Source organism: Gymnogyps californianus, chromosome 3 (genome assembly GCF_018139145.2).
Source record: "Gymnogyps californianus isolate 813 chromosome 3, ASM1813914v2, whole genome shotgun sequence".
Lineage (NCBI taxonomy): Eukaryota > Metazoa > Chordata > Aves > Accipitriformes > Cathartidae > Gymnogyps > Gymnogyps californianus.
Genome location: NC_059473.1, coordinates 18,917,214 through 18,943,102, shown reverse-complemented (window position 1 = coordinate 18,943,102; position 25,889 = coordinate 18,917,214). Strand labels below are relative to the sequence as shown.

Below are 25,889 nucleotides of genomic sequence, written 5' to 3'. Positions count from 1 at the left end.
GCAGAATCTGTTTGCACTCACCGCAGCAACAGGACTGGACCTACCAGCTACGGTCTCAAATGATTACCGGGAGAAATTAGGGTGAAAGCTGGTCTCTGAGAAGTAGGTTTTACAGTGGGATGCTCAGGAAAGTAAGTAGCTGTGCTCCCTTTGCAGGGTCTAGCACGGGGCGCTCTTGGGGGAGCAGCAAAAGATTAGAGTCTGGGATAAGAGGTTTTATATCCAGCTGGGTATCAGTGCTCAGCTGTATTTTGTCCCAGTCCTCTAGGGACAGCTATTATTCTGCAGATGTCTGCTCCGGTACTGGTGTTTGAGCTTCTCCAGTGACGCATCGAGTGCCAGAAAGGCTTGCTAATTGAGAAGCCCTAATGTTGCACATGCAGACTAGATTTTCAAGGATGGTTTCTGTACTCCTCTGGATACATGGTGGAGCGCTCTGAGCATGTGGCCATTCCTTCATTTGTCAGTTTGTTCTTGGCCGTGTTTTGCTGTAGTGGATAGACTAAAGGCTTCATTTTCATCACAGGTTTTTGAAATCAGCATTTAATCCCAATGTGTGCCTTGAATCTGCAGGTTCTCTTGCAGGAAGATTTAGTGACCGTTGAGGGGTCTATCTCCAGGTCTTGGCTGCTGGGTTCCTATGTAGCAAGCTTGCATGTGCTCTGCTCTGTGCCAGTAATAAGTGTTTTGCAGGTGTGTCTCATGCTCACATAGTGAAGGTTTGTGCCCTGCTGCAAGCCTTGTCAGTTAAACCCTGGCATCCCCAGAGACCCCTTGCCATCGTCGGTACTGGTCAGACTGGGGTTGCTGGCTGGGAGAGGCTTCAGTTGTGCCCTGTTCACTGTCACGTCCTCGCTGGGCTCTCCTCTGAAAACTGCATCCTTCCTCAGGTGAACGCACCCAGTGCCACAAGTGAGTTTGACAGTCCTGAAATTGAATTCCTGCTTTGCTTTATGGTTTCATGCCCAATCCCGTCTCCTTCACTTCACACTTAATAATCTATCACCACTTTCTCTCTCTAGGGTGTGTGGATTTCAGGTGTGCGTAGCACTGACACTTGGTGCTATGTACCACCTCCTTGATCCTGGACCTTCTCTTTTATCTTTGCAGTGCCTTGCATAGGTTTACCGTCCTCCAGAACCCATTGTAACAGAGGTGGCAAAGCAAAGCCAAGTGCAGTCCTCTAGCCCCTGAGATATAGGATGTGCAGGGATGGACTTTAATCTCAATTTTCCCCACAACTCAGCACTTGACTGTCCTGGCAGGTACAATCATGAGTGATGTTGTCACATGAGAGATGTTAGACCCATGATATGGCTCTTATGCCTGGATCCCCCATATCTGGCTTCATTAGAGAACTGTTCATTGCAATGATGGCAAGGTTAGAAATACAGGTAGTTTGAATTTTTCCTTCTTCCTCTAGGATATTGTCCTCTGAAGTTTCTGATTTCCAGCTCTAAAAAGACTTTCTTCCTTGTTCCTCTTCTTTGCTTTGCTTGACTTGATTAGGTGGCTTTACTGCCTTCCTTACCCAGTTGCATGTGATTTCCGCCACAGCTTTGCTCCCATGCACTGCTCCTCCCCGCTCACGTGCCCCGGCAATTCCAGCACTCATGTTTTGTCTGTGAGGAGGTTTTCCCCAGCTCTGGGACCCCTTCTGAGCCCTCTTTCCTGTAGGCTGATCTCCAAATGGTGCCAGAGCCCCGCAGAGCATCCCACTGAGCTGCACCGCAGAGGCAAGCCCAGGCAGTGAGGAACTCAGCTGACAGCCTTGGGTCCCCATCTCCCCTGCCTCTCCCTGGGCTGAGATCCTGAGCTCTCCTGAGCTGACCCTCCTTTTTCTGGTCCACATGGTTTGGAGGTGGCCTCCTGGCATCAGGGTTCGCCATTTTCCTCCTGGATGTAGTACTTTGAGGCTTGCTTTGATCCAGCTGGCCCTAGGGGTACCAGCCCTTGGTGGCAAGTCATGCTGGTGACGTGGCTTCTGCTCTGCTCCTCTCCGGCCGTGATTCTACACGTATTGCCACCTCCCTGCCTGTTTTTGGACCCAGCTGAAAGCTCATCTGCCTCTTCAGCCTCTGTAGGTTAATTTGCTGTGCCTTCTGACTGCTCTGTTTTTTTCCCCCTTGCTCGGCAAATGCTTAGTTTAATTAGATCTTCCAGATAACTCCATCCCAAAGTGGCTGTAACAACATGGATCATTTTCCATGGCCATTCAAAACAAACTCTGTCCTCCTGACACTGCTTTGTGCCTTTTGGAGCAGTCTGTAGCCAAGTGTCTCCAAGTGCTTTGAGCACAGTGGTGAGTAAAATGGGCACTACTTCTACCCTGTTCTCCCCAGTACATCTCCACGGTGTGCTCTTGATATAACCCAGGTGACAGACGGACAGACTGAGCAACAGAGAGGTGATTTGTCTGTGGCTGGTGGAGGATTTTGGGTTGCAAACCTGGTTTCCTGAGTTCCAGCAAGTTGCGTTTTCCAGCCTCATTGCAAAGTGAATGTTCTCAGTTAACCACCATGGCAGGAGCAAGAAACAGGGCAAAGGGACATTGCTTGGCTTGTTCAAAGCCATGGGTGATGGGGCACCGTCCCCCCAAAGGGAGCACTTCTTACAGGACCCTATGTAAACACGGAGGCATGGCAGAGGGAAATGCTGGTGAAGGCACCCCCTTGCAGGGGACGAAATCAGCTCTTGCAGGAGGGACCATGCACATGATGAGCAGGAGGGATTTTGCTATTCCTATGCTTTTCCTAGGTGCTTGAGAGCTTTAATGCTCACCGAGTGCTGAGGCTGAGCTGTATTGCAGGCTCAGTGTGTTGCATGTGGCTCTTGGTGAGGATGCGAGTGCTCTGACCCGTGAAGCAGAGGAACCAACACGTGGCCTCAGCAGCACTCCTTATGCAAGTCACGTTGCGAGTGTTTGGGACGGTTCGTTTATGAACAATTTGCATTGTCAGAGCTATTGAGAAAAGCTAGTGGACTATGTTGAATAATGAATTAATTTAAAAGTTTCATGATCTTTTCTCTGACTGTTTGCCAGCTGGAAGAAAAGGAGGGGAAAAAAAAAAGAAAAGCTAAATTAATCAAATGCCCAAATCTCTGCAAATGATGTAGTCAGCATTTATAAATGCATATGTAACTATGCTTGTGAATACGTACAAGTGTCCAGGTAGCAGAGGATGGGTGTCATAAGAAAGGGAAATAGAAGAGGGGAGAAGAGGCCAGAAAGGAGGAGATGGTGACTAGCAAAGTAGCTCTTGAGATTTTTTTTTTTTTTTTTTTTTTCTGTGCAGACAGTGAAGAAACTGCCATTGGGTTATTGTTTCAGCCACTCGCTTTTCGAATGACCTTGGGCAAGTTTCTTATCCCCCCACGGTTCGGTTTCACATATTTCAAGCTCCAAAGCTCAATGCATTAAAGATGGTGAGAGTCTCCAACAGTACAGGGATGGGACCGTGCGAATAAACCCAAGGAGGGAAGGCAGGAGCAAGGGAGAGAATAAGCAATACAGAGGCATTTTTAAAAAAAAAATACAATTTCTTCTTTCCTCTCTTTCATTCCTATGCTAGCCTGGATTTAGGAAGGCAATCTGGCTCATTGCCCAGCTCTAGATGCCCAGCTCCTGCAGAGGGAGAGCTTAAGGATGTCCCTAAGGCCACAGCAGTCACTGGAGGGGAAGGAGCAGCGTGGCCGGGAAAGGAGATGCGCTCCTCGTCAGCTGGGGCCGGGCTGGGTGCTGGGGCTCTCGACAGCGATGGGTAATAGTGCCTCCCCATCATGTAACCCTGTGTGGTTAGGGGGACCTATTCCATGGCTTGCTTATGAGAACATCATCCCCTTTCCTTTGCTGTCCCTCCTCTGCAGGCATCGGCATGCTCGCTCACATGCCGAGATGTGGCCACTGCTGGGGGACCAGTTGTGCTTTCAGGGCTCGATGCGGTGTGGCATCCCCTGCGGAGGTCCCCGGGGAGCAAGGCTTGGTGCGTGCCCCGTCCCTGGGAGCATGCCTGGAAGTGGCAGGGAAAGAAACACTACCTGCCCTGGAGACAGGGCTGGGGGAGGCAGCCTGGGGTGGTGCTCTGCTCCCGGACCATCAGAGACCAACATGCTGTGACTTTCTCCAGCGAGGCAATTTTGGGAGCTCGATGGCCGGTCAGTGCTGGCGCAGGCTGGGCAGGAGAGGAGCGTAGGAGGCTGTCGTGCCAGCAACCTGCCGGGCAGAGGGTGAGAGAGTCCCGTTTACTCTGCTGCGTGGTCTTCATTTATTTATTCTTCAAACTTGCAGCTGGGGAGCTCAGAACAGGAATAAAGAGACTTAATTATTTACCTCTCGCTGACAAACCAAAACACATCCTTTGGCAAAAGTCCTGATGCGAGTGCTATGAATACCACATCAAATATTTAGATCATCAGTTAGTGGGGAGACTATCATGCCTTCCATTTTCCAGTGCTCGTAAGTAAAAGAAGTGATGTCCTGGACAGCCAGCACCTCACACCTTCCCCTCGTGCTGCTACCTTGTCTGCATCCAGACACATCTGAGACAGGGAAATGACAAAGCTGTGCGCCTCCTTCCTTAGGCAGTGGTGGCATCGTATAGAGTCTGTGCCATAACTGAAATGAGTCTGATTAAAGAAGCAAAAACAAGCCAGGTGTTGCGCAGAAACTGTATAATTAGCACTTTGTGCTGACTATTTTTTTATTTCTTTTTTTTTTCTTCTTTTTGCTTAAACCCTGGACATTTTTTTTTTCTTAATTTGCTAATTATCTCTCACAGTGACTAAGTACACAGCCCTCCATGCGCTTTTACCTTTTGATGTTAACATAAGAGAACTCTTGAATTTCAAAGAGCTTGGTGGGTATTTGAAAGAATAAAATGCAAAAGCCGCAGTGTAATCAAAGCTCATTATGGTTATTCTTGGTGTGATGTCTCTCTTCCTACATAATTAGCCATTTTGGGTTGTTGAAGCAGTTCATTTTGGTGGGCATTTTCTCTCCACGCTCTTGGTCTGATTTCGATAATTGTGACCCTTGGTCCGTTCGACACTTTATTATACTCCCAAAGGTTTGTTTTTTTTTTTTTTCCCCCTAACAAGTCCCAGTATGTTGCCATGGAGAGAATTAATGGGTTCATGAGTTCCTGAGGATCAATGTCCACAGTCACCTCTCTAAAGCAACTGGTATTCTGGGTGATGACCAAAAGCATACCGACCTTTGGTCAGAAGATCTGAACTCCTCCCTGCAAACATTTTCCATGTCTTACGTGTCAGGATGACTTTTGCACTGGTATTTATTTGGAGATGAAATTGTTGGATCTGGTGCTTACCTCTGCGTAGGTGGAAAAGGATCCCAACAAATTGTTGAGGAGGACAGAAGAAGGACCTTACGATGAAAATTTAAGGTGAAATTCTCCATGGCTACATCTGCATAATGTCTGCTAAATCCATTGAAAGAAAGAAAATTTCAGCATTAACTTTTCAAGATAATTCAGCAGCGAATCTGGTCTTAATGGGTTGAGTAAGCGTAAGCACTTTCTGGACTAGAGGCATGAGTTTTCATTTCGATGGTAACAGGTCCTTTGGCAATTTAAGGGAGAAAGTGTTGTGATCTCTGGCTCAACAGAACTTAAAAGCTGTTTTGATTTGTTAAAATATGCCCGTCACTGCAGTATATCTACCTATGTTTGATTTCAGGGGAAAAAAATCTATAAATAACAGAGGACTTCAAAGCACTAAATATTGTCTTCTGATTTTACCCATATAAAAAGGAAAAAAAAGCCATGCACACACATAAAGAAAGACAAGAAAGTATAAAAAAAAAAAAAATCAAAGCTGAGCAAAGGCACAAGTAATAGAAAAGCTGGCTTTGAATTTTTAAAAGTGCTTTTATAGTCCATCTGAAAAAAAAATCCCTGTAGCGTCAAAACGCGCAGGATTCGGTGTGTCTGTTTCCCGTCCTCCCCGAGGAGCGCCGCAGGAGGGGTGTTTATAATCTCCTGTGTTTCCAGCGGCATGGGTGCGTTATTGTGTGATTAATATAGCACAGGTAGAAAATGTGTTGGAGACATGAATTTGGCTTTGCTGAAAAGCCGGCATGCTTGCTCTCGGCTGTGTTGGGAAGCGGGCTGCGGTCACGGCATTGCAGCCTTTGCTGTGGATCTCTTTGTGCCTGCGTCAAGTGGCCCTTAGCTTAGCGACAGTTTTGGGGCTTGCGCGTGTCTGTGCACAGACTTGCAAGGGCAATAATGAGCTCAAAGCCCGTAGAAATCAGTGGACACCAGGTCCCTTAGAGCAGTGGTAGACCCAGCCTTTGGACCACCCTCACCAGGGCTTTGTTCACTCTGGATTTGGCAAAGTGTTGTGCGGTGGGCGAGTCCCACAAGGGAAGTGATGGGAGAGGGCTGCGATGGTGTGGAGTGAGGCTGTTCACAGTGCCAGGGGATGCTGCACCACCCATGGTGGTGTCTGTCATTAACCCCATGGAGACATCCTTCCCTCTTCAGTCAGCCTGCTGGCTTTTTCCCCCTTGCTCTGGTCAGCCCTCTGCATCCCACAGATGGCCATCGTTGGCATTCAGGGGACATATCCCTGATTTAGGGGGCAGCAAGCCGAGGCACAGAGTTGGCAGCAAACTGCTTGACCTGGGAACAGCGGGAGCCTGCAGCTGAGCAGAGACTGGGCTGCACACCTCCCCAGCCCAGTGCCTTGAAAACGGTCCATGCTGGATTTTCTTCCATAAGAGGTGCCCTGGGGGGAATTCCTCCAAGGCACTGAGTGCTCCTATGAGCCCAGGTCTGAGTCTACAGCCCAGTGCAGTGGTTTTGGTTGAGTTATTCTTGCTGGTACCAGCAAAAGCAGAATCAGCCCCTTTGCAACCACCTTGCTGTAGAGTTAAGCCCTGCATTGCACTTCTGGCAGCTGAATCTATAGGGGAGACTGGGCGGAGGCAGGCTTTGAATATTCAAGTTGCCCGCTGCCTCCCCTCCTCCTGCTCTCAGCGGGTTATTTATTTATTTTGCTGGCTTTTTTACAAGTCTGCTTCTTTCCTGCAGGTTTCACCAAGTTAGGTTTCCAGGCAATCAGCGCTTGTTAAATATTCCACTGAGCATGATATTGCTCTCCTGTCTCTCTGTACTGACGCTCAGCTGCGGTAATTTGCTGAACTCAGCTCTCACATATGGGGATTTTTTAAAAATAACAAACCTATTAATAATAATAATTAAAAAACACTTGACAGGTGGGAACAGCACATCTAAATTGTTCTGTGTGCCCCAGCGGGAGGAGGGGCGTTCAGCCACTTTTTCTAATACTTTGTGCGGGCTGCGGGTGTTGGTGAGGTGGTGTTGTCTAACCCTGCTTGGTGCAAGCCTTGGTGATGCCGGGGTGGCCGCAGCAGCTCCCGGCTGTTAGGGCTCCCACCATGACTGTTGCTTAGGGGACAGAGGCTTTCTCTTCCTCCCCACCCCAACCTTAACATGCAAGGCATCTGAAGTGGGGGGAAAATCATGGCTTTTGCCAAGATCCTGAAACTGGAGGAGGCAGGGATTGTGTTTCCAGGGAAAGTAATTCTTGGAAGTGATTTCTGAGGAGCTCCACAAGGGAGGTGCCAGCCTTACCCACTCTGGTCTGAGATAAAGCCCCCTTTTTTTCAGGATTTTTGCTGGGGGGGAAAAACAAACCAACAAACCATGGAGGGAGGATCCATTTCAAGTATCTGCCTTGGGATGTCCTGTTCTCCTTCCAAAAATATCTGGCTCAACTCTTTCTCTCTGGAGGGTTGTAATTCCAGCACCTGGTGGGATGGGGGTGCACCAGTGCAGGCAGCAGGCACCTGGCAATAGGCATAGATACTCCAAGCCCTTCTGGGTGGGGTGGGCTTGCAGTTTCTCATCAAGAAGGTTCCATCAGAGAAATGCAGCCCTTTGGCTGAATGTCCTCAGATATCCGGGGGTGATGCCGTGAGACCCCTCCAGGTTCCTGCCAGCTGGGCTGGTGGCTCCTGAGCACCCAGGTGCCCCGGAGATCCTGCCCTTCGGAGCCCTCTTGACTGGGGTCTGGGCCAGGGATGTGGTTTTCCAGACTTCCAGGCTTTTTGTTGGAGCTTTGGGAGCCTGAGAGACCAGGGAAACCTGTGAATAAGGATCTGGAGGCATCAGGGGCTTCAAGGTTGTTAGCCCGTGGGGTGTCTGCCCTCTTATGCCAGTGGGATGTTTGAAGGTTTTTTCTAACCCAGACCAGAAGGCAGACTCAGGTGTGAAATTTGGGGGGATTTTAAATCCTGTGTGAAAAAGGAGCCACGCTTAGGATGAAGGCAAAGAGGTTTAAATGCTGGAAATGCCCGTACAACCCAAGCGGCGTCATCAAAGCCCAAGTCAAGCACTTAGGAGATTTTTGGGATGCCCTGGGGTTTCTGCTTCAAGAAGTCAGCCTTGACCCTTTGCTGGGGCAGGATTTTAAGCGCATGTAATTCTGCCGACCTCTGTATCATGCGAGAAAGGCGAAGAACAGGTCTAGACTTTTTAATAATAATAATAATAAAAAAACTCTCGGTGGCACAATTAAGGGAAGATTGTAGCTTTCAGCCACATTCCACAGTGTCTGTCCACCTGGAGGGAGCTGTGAACCACATCCTCCAGCCTCTCTCTTTCGTTAAATAGGCGGGCTCCAACCCTGCTCTTGTCCTCTCGGCAGTCTCTGAAATGCAGTCAGCTCACGGATAAAAACAGGAGTTGTCCTGCCACGGCTGTGAGCTCTGTAAAGATGGGTTTGAGCTGGGTAATTTTCTCTGTGTTGGCCCTGCTGTCAGCGGACACCATATCATTAGCCCCGAGAGAGGTGGTGGGGTGACAGCAGCTTTGCTGTAAGCCCCGTTAGGAAACTTGGTGCGACGAGCATGTTGCTGAACAGCCTGTTTCTCCTGGCTTTATGTGGCGCTCTGCTTTTGCTCACAAAGGTGGTAAGGGTGAATCTCAGCTATTTCCCAGGAACACCAGGCACTCGGCTCTTAGATCAGGCTCCAGGGAGCTGATAGCTGGGCACTGTAGATTACTGCGGGGTGGTGGGGGGTGGTTTCTGGGTCTTACCTAGTATATCATTTCTGGAAATCCAAGCCTGGTCTTCTGTGCTTTGGCAGGGATCGGTTCCTAGGCTTTCCCGCCCCGTTTGCTGGGTTGTTGAGTTGGTCAAGCACTGTCATGGCTTTTCTCTCTTCATTCTTTAGTGTGCTGAACCGCACCCCAGTGCACCTCGTCCATGAAATCATACTAGTGGATGACTTCAGTGATGATCGTAAGTGACCCTTTCGGTTTGGCCCCTCGCTTTTAACATAGAAAGAGCCTGTGAGAGACTGGGATTTATACAGAGAGGGGGGAGAGTTTGTTGAAGTGGAAGGAAATTTAAAGCTCTGTAGGTCTGGAGAGCAAACCCCGCTGTGCCAGGTTTGCATCACCACGTGGAGAATTCAAATTCCAAATGATCAAACCTCTTCTTGTGAAAATAATACAAGAAGAGCACATGGCAAATAATTTTTATGCCCAGCAGACGTGAATCCATTCCTTACCCAGTTGTATCCTGCCACAGCCATGGTATGTTTGATCTGGCTTTCAGCTGCAGCCAGGAGCAATTCTGGGTTGACACCACTGGAATTGTGCAGGATAATGATAGTCTGACCCTCTTGATGTATGCATATGTTCTGCATACATTTATGTAGGTGGCCAGCAACTCTTGATTGATTTTTTTTTTTTTTTTTTTTTTTCACCCATGTAAAGAGGATTTCCTGCATGGGTTGCCCATTTCTGAGATGCACTATAAATAGCGCTGTATGCCACAGACAGCCCACGTCCTCCTGCCATTCTTTCCCAGTTAATAGTGTGACTCAAGTGAAATCAATAGGTCTGATCTCCAGCAGAAGTCCATAGCTGAAGCCCTGGGGGCTCCCAGGGAACCACCACAGCTAAAGACCTTGCCCGGTGAGATGGGTGAGTGGAAGATCCAGGTGCTGAGAGAAATGCTCAAAAAAACCTCTCGGGCATAAAAAGGATGATAAAATACACCTAGGCTGAGCAGTCCATGGCACTTACATTTCAAGGAGCTGCAAAATGTAGCCATTTACCAGGAAATGTGAAAACAAAGCCAGAGAGGTTTAAAAAAAAAAAAAGGATCTACGCTTTGCTCTTGGATGTTGTAAATAGGCACTGCCTCGGAGAGCATTAGGGACAGATTTCACACGAGACCCACTTCTTGGCATCGACACCTCCCTGGGAAGTCGCTGAAGCCAGGGGAAGGGGTTGCAGTGATTACAGTGAGCTTTGGAGCGACTCCAGTGCATGGGGGGGGCAGGCCAGGCAAGTCTGGGGACCGGTGGAATGGCTGCGATGGAGAAAAGGAGCAGGTGCAAGGACTCGAGCTGCCCTGACGTACAGCGGAGCAGGCTTTTTGAAGGGTGGAGGAAGTAAATGCTGGGTATTTGGCTAAATAGGCAAAGCGCTTGCCTTCCTGAAAGGAGAAAGGTTTGTAGAAAAGCAGCTCCCGTGTTGCAGCATGCCCAGTGGCATGAGCTGGGGAGAAGGAGCAGGGCTGGGTTTAAACTCATCCCAGGGCACCAGGGGGGAGCCTGTTTCCCGTGTAACTTAGAGCAGCCCCTCGGCTACTCGAAATCAGCGCTTCTCAGCTGTCTTACATCTTCTTTCCTGTGATAGTCTGAGCCTGCTGGCATCTATTCTGCATGCATTTACATAAAATACATGTATTTGCATAATATGCTATACACACACGGTCAGTTTTCTCCCTCCAACCCACCCCAAGCAATTGGTGCCTTTATCTCTTGCCCAGTTGTGTCTCGTTTCTCACCTCTTTCTGCCCGCTGACCTTTTATTCGCTGGGATGCAGTCGTTCTGCACGTGGGGTCCCGCTCTTCCCGGCAAATCTCAATCGTAGGTCCATAGCCAGCCCCTGACACTTCTGCTGCCCTGGTGTGCACAGAGCAACACAGATCTATACCTGAGGAGTTAGGGATACGGGTACAGTGATGTCTCTTGTCAACAAAGATTACTGGAGGGGATGAAAGCACTTGGAGGTCCATATGGGCGCACGGGGTGGGTGGTGGGGATGGGGCACATGCATATGTGTGTCTATAGTGCCAAGGAAGAAGAGGCAGAGAAGTGGTGAGAGGCACGAAGGGCTTGTGGAGGTCACGGTGTGGGTGTGCAGAGGTAGAGGGGGCTGTGATGGGTGCACCTGCCCGCAGACCCAGCTCTTGCTGGGAGAAATCCAGGTGAGGAGGGATGCCGGGGCTGCAGGCAGCACCGGGGCAAGAGCAATGGCAGCAACTGCATGTGGGATTGCAGGACCTCCCTAGCTTGGGTGTGGGTGGCTGTGGGGCCTCTCTGCCCCATAGAGCTGCTGCCCTGGGCATGAGGGGCCCCTGGATGCTCCACGGGTCTCTCCTTGACCATCCCTTTCTTCTCGCTCAGGGCTCGCAGGCCACCTCAGGAGGCTCTTGCCCCGCCACACAGACATGCATCAAACGGCTTATGTGTTGCTTTGCAGCTACCAAAGATAGTTATTTGCATTAATGTGCAAAACCTCTGACTATGACCCCAACCACGGCTCTTCTACGCTGACTTTACAGTGTAATTCGGCTGTTGTCAGTGTAAATCTGCTGGGTTTACAGTAGTTTTATGAAGACTGCTGCTCTGCCAGCCCTGATTTATGCTGCATGAGCTGAGGGGTAAGACTGTTGTGCCCCAGCAGTGCCATTGCCCTAACAAGCCGTCAGCCAGTCCAGGACAGGGTCCTCTCCCCGCTCCCGGTCTCCCCTAGGACCATTTCTGCTGCCAGAGCCACCATGAGGGCTGAGGGTGACATGTCCTCCCTTTGTGTTTCCCAAGCTGACGACTGCCGCTTGTTGGGCAAGCTCCCCAAGGTGAAGTGCTTGCGGAACGGCCGTCGAGAAGGTAAGAGCTGCCTGCCCACAATCCAGGTGGGAAACCCAGATTTCGGGAGGCGTGAGAGTGATGGAGCGGGAGGGGGGACCTCCGTGGAGTGGGTGATGAGGGAGGTCAGCGGCTCCTGGGGATGGGGGGCCCTGATAAAAACAGATGTGATAAAGGGCTGGGATTTGAAATGGATCCCCCCTCTCTCACGGAAAAAGATGGGACTATTAAGATATCCAATGAGGCTCAGCTGTAGCTTATTAGCCAGAAAATTAGAACAGGCAAAACAAAGCCTCGGGTCTTATTTTTAAAGATGTTTGCTCTAATGAAGGAGAGGAGATCTGCTCCTGCTGCTTCTGTGGGATTTAAAAAAAAAAAAAAATTAATTATATTTGAAAGATTAAGAAGGGCTATATGGAGGATGAATGTATGTCCTACTGGGCTGCTGCTGGCAACCTTTTGAGACATTTTCCAGCTCCCCATAGTCTGAATGGGTGTTTTCAAGTCCTGCTTTGCAGTGTTAGGAAGACAAAAAACAAAGAAGTTTTTTCGTGCTGAAAATCAAAGGCATGAGTCCAGGTGTGTGTCGGGTTGGGGAGATTGTGAGACGGAGAGGGTTTGTGGATTCTTTCTGCAGAAGGTTTCAGCTCCGCAGGTCTGGTGTCAGTGTGGCATCACCACCCCCACGGGTGTAAGAGACATATCGGTGTTGGCAGGAGAGTGGGGGAGGTGTCCATACACCTCCTTCTCACCCTTCTCTCCTGTGTTACTGGGGGACATATGTGCTCACCCCTAGCACTGGATGGACCTGGAGGTGTTGGTGCTCTATAAAGCAGTCAAGATTTGGAAATCCAGCCTGGAGGGCTTACCTCACTTAGTAGGTCACTGAAGCTGTGTCCCTCAGGACCTGCCAGGATTTGTGGAGGGCTGGGGTGGGTACAGCAGACTGTACAAGGTCTTAGAAGTTGCAGAGAGAGATACGGGGACAACCTGCGTTGCAGGAGGCGACCTCAGCAAATGCTGGATTGCTCCAGGCTTCGTTCTCCTGTCCCCCTCTCTCCTGCTCAGAGGCTGTTCCTTGGCCCCTTTCCTCTAGGGAGTTTTAATATGAAAGTCAGTGACCACTTCCTGCATGGACTAGAGGTGCAGTGGCTTCCAAAACCCTTCTGTCTCTCTTTATCTGCCCCTGTCTCCTCTCGTATTGCCGCTCTTTCTCCTTCATCAAGAAGCTCCGCTCCCCTTGAGCAACCTGCCTGTCCTCCTGTTTGCCAGTGGACCATCTCCTTTCTTACATTGCAATTCACTTGAGCATTGGCTGCAGGCAGGAGGAGTGTTGGAAAGCCGGTTGACTCCTGTATAAATAGACACAGGGCATCTGTAAGAGCAGTGATCTTATCAAAGAGTCTGGTGTGAAATCCATGTGTGCAGCTGTTTTCCATGACCTCCCTCTTTGTTCATTTTTCTCTCTCACAAATGCATGCAGCAATCCATCTCCAGCTCTGAAGGACTCTAAATTCACCGTCAGGGCCCTGATGAGCCAAGGGGGCTCTTAGCACCTTGAGAGCTGACCCTCTTTCCTTGGTGGAAAATGTGTTCCCACTGAGCTGCAGATCAGCGGTGCCCCCAGGGTGGGAGAGGGATCTGGGGGTCACTGGGACATGGAAAGGGGCACAGTGAGGGAAAGTCAGCAGTCTAAGAAAAGCCTAATACTGGCACGAGGTGATCCCACCCTTGACTCCCCTGGCCCATTTCCCGCTGACTTAGGTCTACGTTAGATTTATTACCTGCAGGGGGTTATGGAAGCATTTCGAGTCATGTTTTGCCCCAGAAGGTGACAGCAGAAATAATTGCACAAATTAAGGATTGGCACAAATGCCATAAATCATTAATCTAGGTGGAGCCGTTTATTTGCTTTGGTGACCTTGGGAAACAGTTGGTGTGCCTTGCAGCACCAGGAAGGAGGCAATGAACCTGATCCATGTTTTATCCAAGTGGGATTTAGATGGGTCACAACCCAGGAGATGCATGAGTGCAGGAGACCATGCTGGAGGAGCCCGGGGACATTGCCCATCCATCTGGGTGGCAGCTGACATGGTGTGTCCCTGAACAGGTCTGATCCGGTCCCGAATCCGAGGGGCAGATGTGGCACAAGCAGGAATCCTGACCTTCCTTGACAGTCACTGTGAGGTCAATAAGGACTGGCTGCTCCCTCTGCTGCAGAGGATCAAAGAGGTGAGTGCTCCTGAGAGACCAGAGCCACCCTCAGGGGTCATGTCACTGGTGTCCACCTCCTCTTCCCTCTCAATGGGGATGACCACCCAACCGTAACCAACTGCATGCAGGCGTCCGAGTAAGAAAGCGAGGAGCTTTTGGGGTGCAAAGTGGCCTTTGCTGGTCTTCCTCCACCCAGCAGCCAGGTGGGGTTGTCTCCGTGACTGGGAGAGCATGTGGGTGGGTGGGACAAGATGCTTCCCGGGGCAGTGGGGCTCTAACGGGCAAGCACAGGTTGAGTGGTGAAAGGGGAATATGTGGGCAGTGCTCCAGCAGAGTTTTTAATTAGGCTCATGTAAAATGCTCAGTGCTGATGATTTAAGGGAGTGACGGCTCCTTGAATAGGGGCCGAATTTAATTTCATGCAAATTAAGCGCTAGTAAATTGATTTAATAGGATTTAAATTCTGCTGATTTCGGAGCAGACAATGACATTCGCCTTTTGCTGGCAGCAACTCTCTTGCCAGACGTGTGCACGGAGGCTGCCGGCACCTTGTCACTTGAGCCAGAGGGAGCTCTGTGCTGGCGACCTGCTGGCATGGTGCAGGGGATGAAGCCTTCAGCTCCAGCATGGATGCATGGTCCTTTCCCTTCGCTGTGCCTCGTTCCTCCACCCTTGCTACACCTCTGGCTCCTGATTGCTAGTATCTATTACTCGGTAATTTTACAACTACTGAATTATGTTGAAATAAGGGCAGCTGAGGAGCAAGGGGAAGCCGAGGCGGTGGGTTATGGAGAAACCTGCTCAGCTGGCGTTCACAGTGCCCCTCATCCAAGGCGTCCTGCTTTTCACCTGTCACCTCCGTACGTGATAGCTGTGCTGGCTGGGCTGTGCGTCCCCTGTGTGCAGCAGCGATGGGACAGGGGGAAAGGGGCACAGCACCAGGTCAGGTCCCTCCGCAGTGGGCGAGGGCAGTCGGTGCTGCTGGCACTCGTGGCGCAGCCAGCGCTGGAGAGGTCCCAACCTCGGTTTGCAGGCTGGGCCACAGTGCTGCTGATCAATGGTAATATAATGAAAATGGCCTTTTCATATTATCGATCGGAGCTCCAGTGGAATTACAAGAACACGTGCTATGATACCCCACTTGAGCCTTGTAGTTGGCTTGCCCCAGGGTGGCATTCACCACTAAACTTTACTGCATTGGTTGTTCCTCTGAGCTTTTTTAAGGTAGGCATTCCTTGTTCTCTGCCAAAGCCCTGCTGTATTTCGGTGAGGCATATCCAGAGGGATTGCCTCTTTCCCAGGCAGAGCTTTTGATGTGTTTTGGCAGGAGAAGGGCAGCGGTGGTGGCAGGAAGGAGGCAGGCAGAGCTGCTTTCCCATGCGGTAGGTGAATGTGAATGCCACGTGCAGCATTGCCATAGGAGTTTTACTGCATTGTGGTCTGAATGTAGGATCAAATGCACACATCACTTCCGTAAACTTCTTTTTATTTGCTCTTCTGGGTTAAATCTTTCTCTGGCTGGAAGTAAGGCAGTCTGTAAGCTTGCACTGCTGCTCATGCTGCTCATGCTGCTCTTACCCTACCCACTGTCTTGCAGCCCAGGCAGCAAGGGAGACTTCGTGTGAAGAGTGTTGAGGGACTTGCAAAGCAAGTGGGATCCCACTTGCTTGCTTTTTAACTGCTCGCAAAAGCTGCAGGATAAGGGCGGAGAGTCCTCAGTTTCCTTCTTCCCAGGCCCACCATACCCATCCTTTCCGTCAGGGTTAAAATATTGATCAATGAAGTGTATGAAATGTTACTGCTGCCACCTTCAGGCTGTGCTAAAGAGATGGCTTCCCTGTCCGACCACTGCGGTGAGGATTAGCCGCCTAGAAAGAGCATTTTCTTACCGTGTTGCTCCTAGGAACAGTCTGCTTTGAGTTAACGTGATTTAAGTTTCAAGCAAAGGAGCGGTGAGTGCCTCGAAGCACACCCGGCACTTTCACCACCACCAGCCACCCTGTGTGTTGCTTCTCTTTTATTTTCACAGCCGGAGCAGCTACTGCTGCAGCTTTCCATGGTGGGAAACGCCAGAGCCCATGTGTGCCACCATGTACCCGTGTGAAGTTGCCCCTCAAGCCCCACGTCGAGCTTTCCCAGCAGCCGATGGCATACCCCCAGGCTAACGCTTACTTTCGGGTGTGGGCAGCATGTGCCCAACATATGGATTTGGAAACAAGCAGGACTAGAAAGTGCAAGAGACATGATGGGGGTGGGGGGAAGAGAAGGGGTGCGGGGGGGTCTCAGACCTGTGCGTGGGAGGGTGCGTGTCCCAGGGAGCGGCAGCAACAGTGGGTGTTTTGCACCAGCACATTTGCAAGCATATAACTGTGAGCACGTGGGCACGGGCTGTTGTTTTTACTTACGGAACAAATATCTCTAAAGCCATTAATGGTGCATTTCAACTGAATAACTTTTCTAAAAATGTAATTATCCAGCCCAAGGCGTTTTTACAGTATGACTGAATGAGCTCGCCCCAAAACTGGATTTGCAAATGGCACTGGGATGAACCAGTGGATGGTGACCCCCCACTTCCAGCTCAAGCACTCCCCCGGTTTGGTGCTCTCCTGGGGCAGGGGGAGGCAGGTGAGGGGCAGCCTGGCCCTCTCGCCTTGCCTAATGCTGCTGTGGGGCCAGAGGAGCAACCGTGGCCCTTTTTGTTGGCCGTTACAAGGTCATGATGTAGAGGTTAGGAGACAAGCTGGAGTCAAGGTCCTTTTCCAAGGTTGAAATATATCCGTTGTCTTCAGGACCATTTTCAGAGTTTTTTTGTGTTGATTTAGTTCCATAATTTGGTTTGTTTGAGAAGTGTATTGGAGAAATGCATTCTCAGGTTTTTGAGAATTTCATGTGAAAGAGGATTGAAGATTTGGGTGTTGTTAATATTAACATGGCCTGGCATGGGAGGGTATAAAAAAACCAGAAAGGTGAAGCTGCCTGTAATAAGATCTGGTGCTCAACCCAAAATAAATCATAGCAACAGCGCTGTGCTCTTGAGCATGCCGTGCTTTTCTTTTGAAGGTCAGAGAGACCTTCATGAAAGCTGAGTAAATATAAATGTTCCCAGGACATGGCAGGGAAAGTGAGGCAGGGAGAAGGTTGCAATGCTGAAGGCTAGGATTTTGCAGTAATGCACTCGGCCAAGATGTAAAGGGGATTTTCTTGCAAGAAGTTGTGCTGTGCAATGAGTAGGAGTAGAATCGAAATTGGGGATGAGTGTCAATAGTTAGTGCTCACCAGTAAGTTGCTTGAGGGGCAAGTTTTAAATGACTAGATATGATCCTTTCCCTGCAGTGTTCATCACGCAAAGCAGATGCTTTGCTTAAAACCTTTCCTCTGCCCTCAGGCAACTAAAGGATGCGTGGGTCTACTGAGCTGTGGCAGCTTGGGGGGCACTATGCAGCAGCTACGATGGGTTTGAAAGGCTCATTGTGCTTGGCCCTGACTTGAATTTCCCCACGTGATATGTAGGTACAGCAGACCTTGCCCTTTCAGAGGGATGTTTGACAGAAAGTAAGTCATGTTAAGACTCCTCACTTGACATTGTTATGGAAATACCAAGTATTTGTCATGCTCATTTGGAAAACCTGAGCTCTAGTCCAGCTCCCAGCTCATGGCCTTTGGTTGCTTCTTCCTACAGCTGCATTTGAATACTTCTTTGTTAGGACTAATTTCTAAAACAAAGACTTTTCCAACGAGAGAGCAAGCCCGTGTGTGCTCAGATGCTTTCCTTTGCATGGCTGTGAAAAACAATTTGATCTGGCGAGGGTAAAAGCTTGAAGTTTGAGCTATAATTGGAGTTTGGGATTTTTGAAAAGAAAAAGGGAGATAAGAGACCAGTCAAAGCTGTCAGAGTCTCTTCCTCCTGTAGATATTTTTGTTCATAACTGTTTGTATAATCTCTTTGCCCATAACAAGACGTTAATTAAGTCACCACCAACTATTTAAAATAATTCAGGTCTTTTTTTTTTAACCCTTTCACACCTTTGGCAAAACTCTAACTGTATAACCATAGTTTGTACATTTAAAAAATACCTGTATTTAAGCTGCTTCACTGCCTGTGTTTTCCTTCTACCGTTTCAACTGCCTGTTTGTCGCCTGACTTCTGAAATCCAGTAGAAAGTATTTAAGGGAGGGGAAGGGGGAATACATTGGTGAATTTGCAAAAGGCAGATGGAGCTTTGCATCCAGCCGAGTTGGGCACCGAGTACATGCATAGCCTGCAGAGGGAGAGACTGCGGGTGAAGCCAAAGCCAGTGAGAGATGCTAGCTCAGCGGCCCAGCAGCCCAGCGGTCCTCTTTCCCAGGAGAGGCAGTGCCTGCCTTCCCAGCCTCTCTTGCCAGCGTGCCCCTGGCTCCCAGCAGTACCTCTGCCGCTTGGTGCTGCTGCCATTAATTCCTTGGTTGAACTGATGTGATGGCTGAGGAGGAGGCGGCAGTGATGGGCACTTGTCCCTGACAAACCTGAATGACACCAAGATTTCCAGCCACCTGGTGTCTCCAAGAGTTTAGAGCATCCCTTGACCAGTTTGATCGGTGGGATCTGAAGTCATGGGTCGTTTCGCTTCTGCTTTCCAGGATCCCACCCGAGTGGTCAGCCCCGTTATTGACATCATCAACTTGGACACTTTTGCCTATGTGGCGGCTTCCTCGGACCTCAGAGGAGGTAAGTCCAAGCCACATGCATGCCCCGTGGGCATCCATCCCACGGTGTGAACATGCACTGGCCTGAGGAGCTGGTGGCCCTGCACCACACCGCTGGCTCCTGCTACCTTGCAAAAAGCGCATTAGCACTGTTCAGTGCTCCCCGCTGGCTGTTTTCAAGCTATTTTAGAGACAGGTAAGCGTGGCGTGAGGAATGGTGTTTGCTACAGTGGATAAGGCGGTCAAGCAGGAAGGAAGGGTCATGTCGAAGGCACTGCTGGCAGCACTGAAAGCCGGGCTGCCGACAAGAGGAGACGGGGGATGTCTAGGCAACAAATGGAGGATGCGACTGTAGCGCTTATTAGTATGCCTGTGCTATTTGTAGCACGCAATATCCATCAGAGCGTGTATCTGTGTGCACAAGGGGACAAAGCGAGGTTTCAGCAGCAGCTTTAATTCTGACTTTTCCTGCCTTTGGAGTGCTTGACTTTGCAATTGTAATGCAATATGTTGTTTCTTGTTTGTATGCGGTAGTAAAATATGTTAGTCATTGGACTCTTCTCCCAAGAGCTGCATCTCCATGGCTTAAGTCATTTGAAAGTGGGGAAAATACTCCATCAAACACGGCTTCTGCAGCCTGCATTGCCTCCTAATCCATATCCATTTCTAATTTCCCCATGGTACTTCTCTACTTTGGTTTTAGGTTTTGACTGGAGTCTACATTTCAAATGGGAGCAGCTTTCCCCAGAGCAGAAAGCCAAACGACTTGATCCCACCGAACCCATTAAGTAAGTCAAGAGGGGGAAGGAGGCACCTGAGGAACGTGGGGCAGGACAGGCATATCATCTGACCTCATGTGTGTCACCATGCACCATTGCAGTGTGATATTCCTTCCAGGACAGCTCTGAACTTCTAATCCTATAGCAAGCTCCTGGCTAGCTTGGGTTTTGCAGTACAGCTTTACCTCCCAACACTGAAGCCTGAGGGTGCTACAAAGGTAGAAGGGGTATATTTATGGTTATTTGTGTTTTGGTAGCGCTAAGGAGGCTGAATATGGTTAGGGAGAAAGCTCAGTGCTCTAGACTCCTGCTTCTCTCAGCTCAGCTATCACTTAAAAATAAGGCAGTGTCCTCAGCCCACTTAATGAAAACGTGGTGTCTAGTCCAGCCTTTCCAGATCAGCACTGCTCTTCTGGACCTCGCTGAAGGCTCCTCAGAAATGCAGGATGTGCAGGAGAGACAGCGAAACTGAACGGGAGAGATGCCATCTGTCCTCATGCCGTGGGATGCCGTGGGATGGAGGGAGTCCTTCATTCTGGTGAAAATCTCTCCTGGCAGCAAGCCTAGCGCTGGGGTGTGCGGCATGGAGGAGACCAAGTGTTGGGGAAGCTGAGGGCCTCAGAAAGCTCACAGGGGAGCAAAGCGCTGCTTCTCCTTAGGATGCTGTTGTTAACAGGAGCTCTTGCTGGCTTCCCAAAGGCTCACCTGGCGTTCCTGGTCATCCTGCCATGTAGGGCGTTGTGGAGACTAGCCTGGGCACAGCAGTCACCCCAGCTCCTCCCAAGCCTACGCTAAGGCATCCACACCGTCTGCAACTGAATGGAGACGGGACTTGTGCCAGCAAATGGCAGGTCTCCTCGAGCTATCTTCTGGGTCTGCCCTCCCCTCCTCCATGGACCTTCTCTGTGCAGTTTTCTTAGCTAATCCAAAGAATGAAAAATAACCCTGTTTTGAAATAAAGATCACACAGCTAGTGATGAATTTTAAAAAGCCCTTCTGAATTGGCTCTGCCTTCCCCTCCCCAGTGGAATGGTGCTCTTAATAGGCTGGCTGCAGGCAAAAAGCCCGTCTGAGTGAATAACCCCCCGAGCGCTAAGTGCATTTTTGATGCTGAAGCCTACAATCACGGCTGTGAACTTTGGGCTTGTAGGAGTTGTGCTGACGGGTGCATTAGCCAGTCATTAAGTGCCAGGCAATTTATGATTGACAGCAAAATACCAAGGCAGCTGAAAGAAAGGCTCAGATGCTTTTTGAGGTGTGTTGTCCTTGTTTGGTGAGAAGGAGATACATAGGTAATGTCCTGACGATGGAAGAGGAGGCAAAGGGAAGGGCTGCTTCTGTGCATCCAGGTGCTGCAGCAGTGTTTGAGAATGTGTCCCCTCTTCCCTTACCCATTCTGCAGGACTCCCATCATTGCTGGGGGGCTGTTTGTGATCGACAAAGCCTGGTTCAACCACCTGGGGAAGTACGACAGTGCCATGGACATCTGGGGTGGGGAGAACTTTGGTGAGTAACTCTTCTTCCTCCTATGCCTTGCTGTGTTGGCTTCTCTTCCTGAGTCATGCTAGATGGATACAAGGTCATTTTGGATTTTGCTTTGAATGCTCTGCATGGTTTCCCTCACTTACATTCATAAGTTACGGTCTCAGGTGAGTAAGGGATCCAACAACCATGAACGATGGGAAGTGAGCAATTGTTGGTACTCGGGACTCCCTGCCTTCCATGCTGCTTTGATTTTCTGTAAGTAAATACTCTAAACCAGGGTTTTCAGCTTTGGTGTTACCAACAGATGATAGAACACCACACAGAGCCTCCTATTCCTTCCTGATCTTATTTTCTCATTAATAAAGCAAAGATGTGTCTTATTCCATTGTCTGACGACAGCATTTCGAAGCTATGAACTGAGGCATCAGTGCCGCCCTGAATTTGCAGAGTGCCTGAAACGGTAGCTCCATCGGTATGCTGCAAGCAGGTGGCAAAGTAACATGGCTGCTTATCCATTCCTGTATCCCTAGATGGCTGAGTGCTGCCAGGCTCACCTTGACACTATCATTTTTCCTGCATGGAAAAAAAAAAGGTCAAGAGCTGACCTAAATTCAGTCACCTCTGCCCATTGTCACGGGGCAAGACGTGCATTAAGAAATCTGCATGCAAACTTGAGAGCGCAAATGAAAGAGGTAACAGCCTGTCCCTTGTCCCCCATGTCAAGCGGAGCTGGATCAGGCTGGGCTGTTCTCTCTTTGAAGCTGTAGTGATGCTGCAGATCAGAGCAATAGACTGTATCCGTGAAAGAAGGGGAGGCACTCAATGTGAGGGAGACAGATCAGAACCTGGCTTTAATAGCTCACACCTCTGGGGAGTATGGCTAGCAAGGAAGGAAGGATCTTGTGTCTTAACACATACAGCGATGCTGTCAGTCATCCAAGGGAACAGATGCTGCTGCCTTGCAGTAACCCATCCGCTGCCTGGCACTGTTGTTTCCTTCACATGCCTTTTTCCTCTAGCATATTTTATTTTTTTATATCTCGTTGTGCAGTAGGATCTCACTCCTTCCTGCTTTCTCTCTGTGGGTGGGTGTCTTGCCACCAGACTGACCCAAAGCATCTGCTCCTCTGGGTGGGGTGGCTCTGAGGAAACCTAGGAAGGGAGCGGCAGCCCTCCCGCCTCCCCCTCTGGATCAGTGGCCCAAACAAAGCATTCAAGAAGGGAACTAGACAGGAGGAGAGGGACTGCCGCGCCATGCCTGACCCACTGTCTGTCTCTGCTCATCACTCATCTCTGACAGCAGCCAGCCTGAGCTGCTCCTGGGAGATGAACAGTGACAGGGCAGCCTGCCCTCCGGGGAAGCTCCGTCCTGGCAGCTTGTCCGATGCCTTGCAACAGCAGGCGTTGTGATCCTTACGCGTGGTTATGGCCCATCCTACGGAGCGCGATGTTTCCCTTACTGGTGTTATGCCCCGGGAGGCTGGTCCCGACTGAACATAAGCTGGCTGGGCTGCAGGGCATAACGCTACCTCAGGGCATCGGTGTGACAAAGGGAAGCCAGGCAGGTTAACACTGCAATAAAAGGTGCAAGTCTGCATAGCAGCAGGGCAGATCCTGTCTTCCCCATCGCCCTGAGAGCAGAAGCGTGCCCAGCTCAAAGTTGCGTCTCCTGCAGGCTCAGCAGTCAAGGGCAGCGTGTCCCACCTCTCCTTCGCACACAGGCAAGGGCAGCTGTGACCGTGCTGGCCCTGGTCACTTCTGGGCAGATGACAGAGGGCAGGAGCTGACCGAGCAGCTGCTCATTTTGGGCAATTGCAGTGAACCGTGCTTTTTCTGGTAGCTTAGTCCTGAGGGGATGCAGGACTCTGGTCCTGGGGAGCATTGCTGCTGCCTTTAATGTTATTGACTGGGCAGCTAGAGGGGGCTGGAGACTTCAGGCAAAACAAAAGCAAGTGTGTTTGGGTTAAGAGGAGGACGTTGTAGGTGTTTTACTTCTTAAATTTACTTAGTCCCCTGTAGGTGAATTGATGAGTAATGGCAGAAGGACTTGCAGGCTAGCAAGAAGCGCTAAAGGTATTTTGCCAAGCTAAGGCCAAGCCCAGTGCACCCCAATATGTACTGCTCACATCTCTTGTGGGGGTTGCTTGGAGGGGCCACCCGCACTGGAGACACCTCTCGAGGGTCAGGTGAAGCATGCTGTCAGTGCCTGCTCCCCTGGCTCCTCTGAGCTGGCCCCATGCCATGCCTTTGCTGGTGCCTCAGTTTCCCTCCTCCCGAGGCATTTAGCTCTCGGCTGCCTGTCTGGAGACCTTGTTTGTTGGCTGCCACGGAAGGCTCTGCGGGTCGTCCCTACCTGCCGAAACCTGTGCTTTAATTGCTTCTGCTGGGACTGGAGCAGGGTCTGCAGGGTGCAACATGTCTGAAGCAGAGAGCTCACACTCCTCACCATCTCCTGCCTCCCCAGCACTGTCTTCTCATTCCAGTTCGCAGTGCACAGAGATCACCTAAGCCCACCTCTTCGTTAGGCTTTAAATTAAGAGCAAGCGAGGACTGAAAGGTGCAAGTCTTTCCCTTGTAGCGCTTCAGGGAGCTGCTCTTCTCCCAGGCTGAGCAGAAGGACCAGAGGAGGGGAAGGCACGATGCAGCAGCCACCCTGTGGTTCACAGCTGCTTGGCTGATTGTCCCCCTTTATCGGGTGCCCTTCTGATTTACACAGCAGCGCTGGTGGTGTGGCCGGCGCTGTGACACACAGGCAAATGAGAGCAACAGCCACGTGCGAGGGGAACCGAGCACAGCAGCTTAGAGCGGCTGCATCCTGCCGTAATCTCATTTCCCTGCAGCAGTGATTAAGGTTGCTCCCAATATAGTACCAGGACACGGCACAAGGGCATGTTTTATTGCCCTGTTAATATCCAGCGCTGGGGAAAGTGGTGAGGCTCCAGCTGCTGTGGCAGCTCTTGCCTGTAAACACAGCAGTGAAGAGAAGGGGAGGGGATTTCTGGGAAAAAATACTTCTCCCTGCTGTGCTTTCCCACCCCAGCCTTTGCTGGCCCCTGCTGCCAGGGCCAGCTGTTGGGGATGGGCTCAAGCCTTGAATTTTGGACCTGGGCATCAAGGCGAGAGGGCTTTGTGGCTGTGCCAGCATCCCGTTTCTATCAGCTCAAGAGCAGGCGGGTGTGCTGGGAGTGGGGATGGGAGCAAAGTGAAGGCGGCTCCCACCTCTGCATCGGCGTGCACCTCGTGGCTGAGCCATGTGTGCTGAGAGTAGGTGGCTTTGGACGTCCAGGTTCCAATTCTCCATTGTTCCTTGAAGCTGTGAGTTGTTTTCGGAGGGATGGCAGCTTTGCGGGCTGGCAGTGGAGGAGGAGGAGGAGGACTCCTGTCCATACTGCCCAAATAGCCTTCCTGCCACAGGCACTTGTCTTGCCAACATCCAACCTGGGGACAAGTCATCCTTGTGCTGGCGTGTGTGAGGGGACTGCCAGGAGCAAGAGCTGGCAGAGGTGATGGGTGGCCTCCTGTCTGACTTCTGTAGTTAAGAGGAGGCGGGGAGTGAAAAGGAGTTTGTAATTTTGGAGTAAATACATGCTATGTGTAGCTCTATACTGTCAACAGATGATAAAACAGGAGGCAAAGAACTGCAGAAGCCTTTTCTTTTTTATTTCATTTCTTTTCCATGCTGGTTCTGTCTAAGCATGACTTTCTGACAATATAGCTGCAGATTCCTAGCTTCACAGGTGTTAGGACCAGATGGACCCATTAGATCAGCCATTCTGCTCACCTGTCCTACCTCGCCAGCTAGGATTTCATCCAGCTCCCTGCCAAGAGCCCCGTAACTTCTGGTGTCGATTGTGCCACAGGCTCGTTTTCCTCCAGAAGGGCCCCGTGGACCAGCCAGAGAGCAGCTTGGGGCAACTGGGAGACATTGCCCGTACTGACAGTTTATCCAGATTTTGGGGGGATAATCCCTCCCACCACTGACCTTTGCTTGTGTGAAGGTGTGTGCCTTGTTGGACCGCAACGTCGGCCCTCATTGCCCAGAGTACGTGCTGGGCAGGGTAAGCTCCTGTCCGTTTTGGGACAGATGATGGATGCACAGCTCTCTGTTCACTTTGCAGAATCAATGGTGGATTCATAAAGATAATGACCATTGTAGTCATTAATAAACAGAATTCGTGGCCTCTCCTGGTGAACCTGACAGCCCTTTGGAGGGAAGTGACTCTGAAATAGGCAGTGCAGAAGTAATTAGGGGAGCACAAAACTGGCAAGATGATTCTGCGATGTAAGCGGAGCTGCATGAAAAGGGACCTACTTACCGTCTCATTCTTGCCATTGTGATAGCACCTGCTGTGCTATAGGCAGGTTTCAAGTGCACTGACTTCAAACAGATTGCAAGAAGCTTTGAAATGCACTTTTAAGGCAGTTGTGCCTAGGAAAGCCCCTCTGGTAATTGATTTACCCCAGTTTAATGTGGCAGAGGATGAAGTGAGAGGTAACACCAGGATCCAGCCTGCTCTAGGACAGAAGGACAAAATGCTGAAGCTGCTTCTCTTGTAGAAATCTCTTTCCGTGTGTGGATGTGTGGAGGGAGCCTGGAAATCATCCCCTGCAGCCGCGTTGGACACGTCTTCCGGAAGAAACATCCATATGTCTTTCCAGAGGGAAATGCCAATACGTACATTAAGTAAGTGTTTTGTGCTTGCTTTGGTTTTTGTGAAACAGAATAAGGTGCTGCCTTGTGGGGAGGGGGGAGCAGAGAAGACAGGGAGGAAAGTTTGTTTGGAAAACTTTGAAA

General features: G+C 50.3%; 1 protein-coding gene across 1 annotated transcript in view; it reads left to right on the top strand.

Moving 5' to 3' along the window:
• The window catches only part of GALNT14 (polypeptide N-acetylgalactosaminyltransferase 14), a 100,610-nt gene that overhangs the window by 60,218 nt on the left and 14,503 nt on the right, over positions 1-25,889 (top strand). The window contains exons 4-11 of the mRNA XM_050894216.1: positions 9,221-9,288; positions 11,889-11,954; positions 13,275-13,277; positions 14,044-14,165; positions 18,765-18,852; positions 19,534-19,618; positions 21,012-21,115; positions 25,652-25,778. Coding sequence (XP_050750173.1) covers positions 9,221-9,288; positions 11,889-11,954; positions 13,275-13,277; positions 14,044-14,165; positions 18,765-18,852; positions 19,534-19,618; positions 21,012-21,115; positions 25,652-25,778 — 663 coding nt within the window. The remainder of the gene's footprint in view (positions 1-9,220; positions 9,289-11,888; positions 11,955-13,274; positions 13,278-14,043; positions 14,166-18,764; positions 18,853-19,533; positions 19,619-21,011; positions 21,116-25,651; positions 25,779-25,889) is intronic.